Raw genomic sequence first — 11,002 nt, forward strand, 5'->3', positions numbered from 1 at the left:
AGAAGCTATATTTGAAGAAACCGGTACAAAGATTTGGCTTTACTAAGAAATCAAAACCTATAAGTACTCTACTTGCTTCTCATTTCAAACTTAGTGTAACTTTGTCTCATAGAACAAATGTAGAACATGAGTATATGCCGTAAGTTTTTTTTTCTAATGTAGTAGGTAGCTTGATGTATGATATGGTGTGTATAGGGCTTGATATTTCATAAGTTGTTAGTTTGGTAAGCAAGTATATGCATGATCCTGATAAAGAACATTAGCAAGTAGTGAAATGGATTTTAAGAAACATTATACATACTTTGGACGTTAGTTTGGTTGTTTAGCGGGATGATGATCTTGGTAATCGTGTGATTGGTTATGTTGATTATGATTATGAAAAATCTTTTTAGCTTTTGCATTTGAATTCTTTTGAGAACTATTTCTTAAAAGGCATGTACTATTAATGTGTCTTCCTCTTCCACAAAAATTGCAAGTAGTGGAAGGATTTGCACTTATGGATTTCTTTACAAAATAGTTTTTAAAATACTTTTGATTTTTTGAAGATTTGAATCTTAGCTTTTGTTTGTCAAAAACACATTTTTGGCTAGCTAGAATCATTTCAAATGATTTTTGTTCACAAGAAAAGATTGAAAGAGAGGAGGTCAACCATTCATTTTTCTTTCTTAGAATCTCATTTTCTTTTTTAATATGAGTTTTAGAAACTTCAACATTTGAGAAATTTTCTTTTACATTTCAAAAGATTTTTATCCACAAGAAAATATTGAAAGAGAGGAGGTCAACCATTCATTTTTTTTTCTTAGAAATCTCCAAGTTCTTTTTCAAGTTGTTGAACTTTCTTTTTAAGAGAAATATTTTTCAAACTAATTTTTTCAAAATCGTCATACAATTCTTCAAATGCATCATGCATATCTTCATCACTAATGTTAGAGTTTACCTCATCAAGTTCATCTATTGCCATGAAGCACATGTTTGCCACTTCTTTCTCCTTTTTCTTATTCGGAGGATTCATCTTCACTTTCACTCCAAGTGACCATCATTGTCTTCTTATTTCTCATCTTGGCTTCACTTTTGTAGAGAGGACAATCATATTTAATGTGTCCCGGTTTCTTGCACTTGAAACACACCAAGTCTCTTTTCTCTTTCCATCTCTCCTTGTCACCATGAGATGAAGATTCCTTTTTAGAAAAGTCTCTTCTAGAAGTGAACCTTCTTCCTCTAAACCTTTCACCTCTCATGAATTTGTTGAACTTTCTTGTGATGAGGGCTAAATTTTCATCTTCTTCACTTTGTTTTTCTTCTTCAACTTCTTCTTCTTCCTTAGTTGTAGCTTTGAAAGCCATGCTCTTCTCCTTTTTGTCTTCACTTTCTGGTTGCTTCTTTGCCAAATTGATCTCATATGTCATCAATGACCCTATGAGTTCCTCCAAAGGTAGCTTGGTCAAGTCTTTGGCTTCTTGAATTGTGGTGACCTTTGTATGCCACTTTGATGGAAGTGATCTCAAGATCTTCATCACTTTTTTGGATTCTTTGTAGCTCTTTCCCAAGGCTTCAAGACCATTGACAATGTCGATGAACCTAGTGATCATTTCAACAGTAGTTTCATTATCTTTCATAAAAAACAATTCATAGCCATGAACAAGTAAATTGATTTTTGACTCTTTAACTTGATTTGTTCCTTCATGAGTTATTTCAAGTAATCTCCAAATTTCTTTAGCCGATTTGCATTGACATATTCTATTATATTCATTTCTATCCATAGAGCATTGCAAAGTATAAATGACTTTAGCATTTAATTGAAAACTTCTTCTATCACGCTCATCCTATTCTTGCTTGGGTTTTGGAACCATGACTCCATTAACTAGTTTTGAAGGAAAAGTTGGGCCATCTTTAATGAGGTCCTATTTGTCTAAATCGGTTGATTGTAAAAACCAAGTCATTTTAGTTTTCTAATAGGGATAATTGGTTCCCGCAAAAACTGGAGGTTTATTGGTTGCAAAACTTTCAATATGAGATGAGCTTGATGGATTATCCATTTTCTCTTAGACGATTAAGTCTTAAACAAGAGGCCTACCTCTGATACCAATTGAGAAAATAAAGACTAATCTTAAAAGAGAAGAACACCCAAGAAGGGGAGTGAATTGGGTTTTTAAAAATTCTTTTTAAAAACAACAAATTTAAACACAAGAGAAGCAAATATAAAAAGATAAGGTTAGAAAAATCAAACTCAAAATTTATAGTGGTTCAGTACTTCCTTTCCTACGTCCACTCTCCTCAAGCTCCTAACCGAGTGAGGGTTTCACTAACTTGAAGTTTCAACCAAGCTTCTAATCAGCTTTACACTTGGATTCCGACTCCAATGGCCTCTTACACAATCTCTTCAAGTTTCAACTCACTTCAAGGCTTTAACACTCAATTGAAAAGTATGAATCTCTTAACCTAGCTCAACAATGGCTCAAATACAACTCAGGGCTAGGATGAATCACAAAAGTGCATTAAAGAGTATGCAAATGGAGATTTAATGCAGTAAGAAAAGAATGAGAGCTTTTAAGGCAAGAACAAGTAGGTAAACAAATAAATGCTGGTGTTCTCTTGCTCATAAATGAAGTGAAGCTCTCTATTTATAGGTTTCTAACCTAGAGAGCCAAAAAATAAAAATAAAAAAACAACCTTAACCAATCAAGTTAGGGGTTGACCGGTTCACTAGCCGTTGGGGCATTTAATGCTTGGCAGGTGACCGTTATCTTCGACTGGGAATTCGACCAGGAAGGAAAGACTACTGGAAGAGAAATAATGTTTTTTGCACCTCTCGACCGAACCTCTGTCGGGAAGAGGGAATTGGTCGACCGGTACCCTGGCCGGTTGAGCCGATTAGGACACTGCCTTAACAGATTCACAATTTTTTGCCCAAAAACTTATCTTTTTTTTTTTTTTTTTTTGTCTTTTTACTTCTAAAACTTAGACAAGGTCTTTAGGTAAAATTATATGCCAATTTTGAAATATTTTGCCTAAGGTTCATTTGATAGATCTAGGATTTTGATGGAAATGTAACTTTAAAACATAAATCGAGTTTTTCAAAGATGCATGAAATGATATGTAAATCCTAAGTGCACCCATGCATTCATCTTACATATGTTTCCTATGATTAAAGGTCTTCCAAAAGTTTTGATCTTGCATATACATTAAGTCCTTTGATGAATTTTCAAATTAACACCTGAAATTCCTTATAATTCAAACCAATTAGTAACTTAACCATGTTTTGTTATCATCAAAACATCATTAAGAGAACCCTTGGGCTAACAGTTTGGACTTGAATTGTGCTATGGGAGTTTGAACACCTTTGATTATAGGGCATGTAGAAGGACATTTAAAGGAGATGATAGTGTATTTATCAAAGAATGTGCTGAATGTTTTAGAAGTTGAAAGAAGATGGTTGATTCCCCAAGGTGGAGATTTGTTGGTTTTTGCATCAATTAAGAGTTTAATATATTTTAGGAATCCTTGTCTCATAAGGATTATAATTTGGTGATTTATTATATATTAGGAATCTTCTTCCCACATAGATTATGAATTGGTTCTGCCTAAGCTTGGGGTCATGTAAATAAGTCAAAGTCCATTAGTTAAAGAATTAGAGCGACTTTAACTAGCTTTACTCAATTTTGTGTGGAGAAAACTCTCCCAATTTAATTTTGTAGTTTTGATTTGAAGATTAATGGATTAATCATCATTGTCCAAGGATGTAGGTAAGACATCCTTACCAAACCTTGTAAATTTTGTGTCCCCTCTTTTATTTTTATTTTTATCTTGCTATGTTTCTTTATATTATGGGCTAGTTTAGTATATATATATATAACTTTCAATTTTGCGAAACTTTGTATTACTTCATTTCCTATATAAAAAAAGAAAAAAAAAAAGGCCAGGTATTTATAGAGTTATTATCCTATTTGTACTCAAATTAAACTTTTTGCAATCCTATTTTGAATAAAATAAATATAAGTTCCAATTCAAATTGGAAAAACTTGGAAAGATAAAAATAAAAATAAAAATAAATTATTTTAGGTTATAAGTAAAATTTGTGACTTGGACCAATTAAAGTAATTTTTTACAACACTAGGATTGTAAAATTTAAATCAAATTAATTGTTTTTTTTAAATAAAAAAAACTAGTTTTTGGTGTTTGAATTTCTAAATAACGAATTAAATTTATTAGATCCAATTTTTTGGCCCATAAAAAATAATAATAATAATAGTAGTAGTAGTAGTAGTTGAAATCTTTATGGCAATAAGATTTCTAATTGCACATTGATTTATGTTTTAAAAAAGTTTTAAACTCAAAATACATAAATAAATAAATAAAATAAAATTATTTTCAAAAACAAAAAGTTCAAAAATTGTTCTCTCCAGGTGTGTGCTTTTCAAAGGAACAAATTTTGGCCATTCACTAATTGTCATGTACCTACGGACGGATGACTTTAAATTGATGTGTCTTTAAAGCCAAATGCAAATTTCTTATGTGATGAATAAAAGGATATAGCATCATGTAGCAAGAACATGATACACAAGGCATACAATTGTGATCTATGTCACACATGTTGCATGTGTCACATAAGAAAGAAAAATTATATCATGATAAATATAAAATGATAAATTATTAAAATTAATAACCAACATTATTATCAAAATTAATTAATTTATTAGAAATTAAATAAATATTATTATTATAATAAAAATTAATTATCCCTAGAAAACTATGAGATAATATAAAAAATACGGGTAGTCCAATTGGTCAAGGTGAGTTATATTTGAATCTGCCTCTAATGATATCCTAAATTTACACAGGGCTATTACTCATACAATTTCATAATAAAGAACTGAAGTTCAAAATTAAGAGTGTATTTGATTGTAATTTTCAGAAGTGTTTTTAACTTTTCTAATATTTTAAAAATTTTATCTTTCAATTATTAAAAATATTATAAATGTTTTCTAAAATTATCATCAAATTGTCATTTTCAGAAGTGTTTTTAACTTTTTTAATACTTTAAAATTTTTATCTTTCAAATATTAAAAATATTATAAACGTTTTCTGAAATTACCATCAAATACATTATAAGTTAAGCATTAAAGTTGAAGATTCAACGGGAAGTCAAAGATTAAATGAAGTTTTGAAACTAAGCATTGAAGTTGAAGACGAATTCAGGATATGAAATTGATGAATTGAAGTGACTGAAGTTTAAGAAAGGATTGAAGCTTAAGATTAAACTGAAGATTGAAGTTGAAGATTAATCAAGAGATGTAAATTGGAGTTGAAGATTAAGCTAAGGATTGAATTGGAAGATTAAGTCGAAGTGTGAACCGATGAATTGAAACGATTGAAGTAGAAGATTAAACAAAGGATTGAAGTAGAAGATTAAGTTAGGGATGTAAATTGGAATGTAGGAATGAGGATTGTATTCCCAATTTCTTTGTGACATCGAAATTCTTCTTTAGTAATTCATGAATATTGTCATCTAAGAATGATTTGTTATGGTTGAACAAATTTAAGTATTTGAATTTAAAATCATTTAGAAAATATTATTCATGAAGCATAATGCTCCCGACAAAATAGTTTTGAATACATTTTTCTCAATTTCTTAAGGCTATTTATTAAAAAAAAAAAAAAAAAAAAAAAAAAAAAAAAAAAAAAAAAAAAAACCAAGAATGAATCCGATGTCAAAATCATTCAAAAAACGTAAGTTTTTAAAAAGAAAGAAAGAATTATTTTTTGGGGACATGTTTAATAAATAAGTCTTTGAAGAAAAAAAAAACAAACAATAATTTTAGGATGGAAAACATGCTTAGCTTGGTTGTATAAATTATGTAAACGTTTTTAAATTAAATAATAATTTTTATATCTTTTCTTAATTAATTTTTTATAATTTTTCCTAACAAACTAAGATTTTTGGAATTCTTTATTACATATTTTACTAAATGATTTTTTAATGATGGGTTCTCATCTAAAAATTAGAAGTTTTTCTCTAGAAAGTTCTATCACTATTTTTTATAGGTTATGTTTGGTTCTTGAAAAGTTTGAAGAAAAATATGACAAAAAATAAAATAATGAGAAAAAGTTGAAGGAAATAAAAAAGACTGAAGGAAAATAAAAATTAAATTTAAAATTAATGAATTATTTTTATATGTTACTTCAAACTCATTTAACTTATTTTAATTATTGAATATAAAAATTAAGTAATTTGAAAATACATAAATTTTTAACTAGTTTTAATTATATTTGATTTTTTTCATATTTTTCATAGCATCATTAAATATAAAAAACCATTTTTTAAATATTTTTTTCTTTCTTTAGTATTTCCCAAGAAGCAAACAAAACCATAATCTTTTCATAATTTCTAGTTCCATCACTGATTGGATACATGTAAAAGCTAAGATAGTTGATAAATTCTTTTTATTTTATAATATTTAATTAAGTAGATAATATTTTTTACTTGAAAAACTATTATTATATATTTTTTTATTTGAATTTAATTATAATAGAAAAATAAAAAGTTAATTTTTCCTAACAAACTAAGATTTTTGGAATTCTTTATTACATATTTTACTAAATGATTTTTTAATGATGGGTTCTCATCCAAAAATTAGAAGTTTTTCTCTAGAAAGTTCTATCACTATAGGTTATGTTTGGTTCTTGAAAAGTTTGAAGAAAAATATGATAAAAAATAAAATAACGAGAAAAAGTTAAAGGAAATAAAAAAGATGAAGGAAAATAAAAATTAAATTTAAAATTAATAAATTATTTTTATATGTTACTTCAAACTCATTTAACTTATTTTAATTATTGAATATAAAAATTAAGTAATTTGAAAATACATAAATTTTTAACTAGTTTTAATTATATTTGATTTTTTTTCATATTTTTCATAGCATCATTAAATATAAAAAACCATTTTTTAAATATTTTTTTCTTTCTTTAGTATTTCCCAAGAAGCAAACAAAACCATAATCTTTTCATAATTTCTAGTTCCATCACTGATTGGATACATGTAAAAGCTAAGATAGTTGATAAATTCTTTTTATTTTATAATATTTAATTAAGCAGATAATATTTTTTACTTGAAAAACTATTATTATATATTTTTTTATTTGAATTTAATTATAATAGAAAAATAAAAAGTTAAAAAATAAAAATATTAAGAATTAATTTTTGAATGATTTATTTAGTTAAATATTAATTTTTATAAATAAATAAATAATTTTAACATTCTTATTTTCATTATTATCTTTATTCAAAATTTAATAAAAATACATTTGATAACAATTTTAAGAAGTATTTTTAATTTTTTTAACACTTAAAAATTTTTATTTTTTAAGTATTAAAAATATTATAAACACTTCTCAAAATCACTATTCCGACTCACTCTAATTCAATTTATCAAATATTTAAATATTATCGTTTCAATCATTCAAATTTTAAAAATGTAGTGAATGTAAAGCGACACCTTTTTATTTCTTTATTATTATTATTATTATTATTATTTGGGTGAGTTTTATTTCAGCTTAATGTATACTCAACTTTGAATTTCCATATTTGGAATGCCCACGTCGCCACGTGTTAGCCGCCAGAAGGTCCGGAGGCTCCGAGCCTAAACTGGCGCCACCAAACCAAACTGCTATATATGAAACCCAAATCCTATTCCGCTATATCGTGCAGTACTGATACAGTGATACATTCATTAGAGACTTGTTGCCGGAATCAATGGCTTCTTCAGGAGTTTTTCTTCCATGTTTTGCTCTCATTTCTCTGCTTTTTGCTTGCTCAGATGCTGCAGATTACGTGGTTGGAGGGACTGAAGATGCGTGGAAAATTCCATCTTCTCCGGGCTTTCCTCTCACCGATTGGGCCAAGAAACAACGCTTCCAAATCGGAGATTCTCTCAGTAATTTCATTACTCTCACTTTCGTCTTCTTCTTTTTCTACTTTCCTGTCTGGATTTTTTTTTCTCTCTCACGTTTCTTTCCTTTCCCAACTCTTTTAATTTCGGTTCCATCTGGGGCTTTCCTATTATTCAACTCACTGTTGCTTTGATTTTCTACCGGTTTTTGATTGGGTGTGTTGTGTTCTTTTGTTTCTACCTTTTTTTTCTCCCTCCAATCCTCCTTTCCATTTCCTTCTGTGTTGCCTTTTCTTCTGCTTTTTCATTTTCTTGCATTGTCTCTCAGTTCTAACCCGGATACTCCCTCATTTTCTGATCTGCAGTCTTCAAATATGACGGCAAAGTCCATTCAGTGCTGGAATTAACTGAGGGGGATTACCAAAACTGCACCACTTCAAAGCCGATCAAGAAATTCACAGATGGCAATACAAAGTATGAGTTGGACCGATCAGGGCGATTTCACTTCACCGGCGGAACCGAAGAACACTGTTTCAATGGCCAGAAACTGTTCGTAGACGTGGAGCCTGCAGCACATTATTCGGAAAATGAGCTGTCGACAGTTTTCGCTCCGGCTCCTGGACCGTCCAAGGCTGATGGTTTGAGAGTTGGGTTTATGGGCTTTGTAGCGGTGATGATGGCTGCTTTATTTGGAATTGTCTTGGTGTGAGAGAATACGAATGAATTTATGGATCATGGCCGATGAAGCCATGAAGAAGATTTCATATTAAATATATGGTTTTATATTGTGTAAGTTTTATGTTTGTTTGGCTGGTAGGAAAATTTGGCTGTGGATATACAATTTGTACTGATGAATTTGAGAAATGGAAATGAGGGAGGTTGTGGTTCCGCTCCGTCGGACCCAATCTATTTACTTTTCTATGGGACCCAAAAATGCCCATCTTCTAGAGTTGCCGGAGGCAGCAATTCAAAACTGTCCATCTTCTAGAGTTGCTGGATGCAGCAATTTTGACATAGACGATTCGGACTAGGAATAATAATGTTGACGTAGCAATCGTTTCAACTAATAACGGATATGCCCGGGAAAATTTACTTAAGGGGCTGTTTGATAAATCATTTAGTGACTTAAGAAGTGATTTAATGACTTAATAACTTAATTTATATTAATTTTAAATTATTTTATAAACATAATTTTGGATTTAAGTAAGAATAAATGAACTAATATTACTTAAATCTAAAATTATGTTTATAAAATAATTTAAAATTAATATAAATTAAGTCATTAAGTTATTAAATCACTTTTAGAAATAAATTGATTTACTAAACACTCTTTTAATCATGTTAAAATTACTTAATTATAATAAATTTAATTCATAAATTTATTAATTTTGTATTTTTAAAAGTTATGAAAAATTAAAAGTACATTTTAATTAGAAATATCATATAATATCATATGTAACAATTTTTTTTTTATATCTTGATTTTTTTAATAGTTTTTAATATCATTACTTCTTCAATGTATAAGGAGCTTTTTTGTATTTTATATAAAAGTTAAAAAGAAAAAAACAAAAAAAAAAAAATAGAAAATGTATCCGAGCTTATGCTAGCTAAGAGGGTGTTTAGTAAACTAACTTAATTACTTAAAGTTACTTAATAACTTAATTTAAATTATTAAGTAAATTATGTATATTTGGTAAAATGACTTAATGGTATAACTTAATGTAACAATTTTAAGTAACAAATAAAAATAATTAACTTATTTTTAAGTTCATATATTCATTTTGCATTTTTATCCTCATTTATCCTAGTTACCTTCATGATCTTTTTTGTAACTTTATGACCTTCATTGGTATTTGACCATCTTTGCCTTAGGTATAATTTATGATGATAAATATGTCATTTTGATGATTTAAAATAAAATTTAAATTAATTTTATCAAATAACTTTAATACTTAAAGTAAGAATTAAGTAATAAGTTTTAAATTAACAATTGAAATATAATTTTACTTAAAGTCAACTTAAATTTTTTAATAATAAGTATTATATTTTACCAAACACCCCCTTAAATCAAATAACATATATTTCACTATAAATAGTAAAAATATTTAATAGTTAAAATATTAAATAAAATTATAAACAAGTGTAAATTTAATTTATTTTTATATTAAAAATATATTATAATTAGATTAAATTAATTAATTTTTTAAAACCTTAAAAGGTAAAATAGCTAAAAAATATATATATTTTTTAAAATAATATATTTATAATTAAAATTTTGAAATAGGTTCATGTTAAGAGGTTAAATGGGGTAGAATTGTGTTTAACAAGTTAGAATTATGTTAAAATTTTATTTGTGACAATTTATATGTAGTTCAAATTAAAGGGATTCAATGGGTCAAAATGTATTACCCTTGTAATAAATATATCATGATTGCATTGGGTCATTATTAAATTAGTAGCATTTAGATTGAGCAAATTTTTATTATTTCCGATCCCAATTAACACGAATTTTACTTTTTCAGCATCATATGAATTTTGAATTTTTTTTTTTTATTTATGAAAATAATAATAATTTTGATTTATTTGTTTTAAAGATTTTAATTAAAAGAAAATTTCTTTTCTTCTTATTACTATTTGGAGCTTATTTGGTATTGATTTTAAAAAGAGGTTGGAAGCATTTTTTTCATGGGAATTATATGTTTGAAAATTTTATGAAATTCATTTTTAAAAATATAGAATAGAAAATATATTTTTATTATTTTTTGTTATATAATATATTACCAAAAACATTATAAAAAATACTTTTTATTTATGTATAAACACTAATCATATAAGTCAAAGTGATACAAATATCATGAACTTACATTTAGAGTTTAGGGTGTTTTACCTCATTTCTGGATCATTTCCTATTGATGAAGGGTAGTGCAAATCTTGCAAATTAAGGATCTTTCTCCTAATAACTCTCTTTCCTTTGCTTTTGGCACGGGAGGTAGTGGAGGCCTCATACAAGGATGGTGGTTAGAGTTTTCTTCTCTCTAGAGCAAATAGGAAAAATGAAAGATAAGAGTGCAACTCTAACTCCCAAATGAAGGTTAATATAAGCTTTTAGTGGGTTTA

The 11,002-nt window shown here is 27.5% G+C and overlaps 1 protein-coding gene across 1 annotated transcript; it reads left to right on the forward strand.

Moving 5' to 3' along the window:
• Positions 1-7,701: 7,701 nt before the first annotated feature.
• LOC117925362 (early nodulin-like protein 1) lies at positions 7,702-8,806 on the forward strand. Its single transcript, XM_034844362.1, has 2 exons — positions 7,702-7,930; positions 8,251-8,806. Exons 1-2 carry the CDS (start codon positions 7,750-7,752, stop codon positions 8,592-8,594), a joined length of 525 nt encoding a protein of 174 aa, XP_034700253.1. The 5' UTR covers positions 7,702-7,749; the 3' UTR covers positions 8,595-8,806.
• The last annotated feature ends 2,196 nt before the right edge of the window (positions 8,807-11,002 follow it).

The sequence above is a fragment of the Vitis riparia genome, chromosome 11 (assembly GCF_004353265.1).
Source record: "Vitis riparia cultivar Riparia Gloire de Montpellier isolate 1030 chromosome 11, EGFV_Vit.rip_1.0, whole genome shotgun sequence".
Classification (NCBI taxonomy): Eukaryota; Viridiplantae; Streptophyta; class Magnoliopsida; order Vitales; family Vitaceae; genus Vitis; species Vitis riparia.

Bases quoted from the DNA above. Each gene is read 5' to 3' on its own strand.
- LOC117925362 (XM_034844362.1), top strand. From the start codon at position 7,750: ATGGCTTCTTCAGGAGTTTTTCTTCCATGTTTTGCTCTCATTTCTCTG. The intron at 7,931-8,250 runs GTAATTTCATTA...TCTGATCTGCAG, and splicing joins CCAAATCGGAGATTCTCTCA to TCTTCAAATATGACGGCAAA.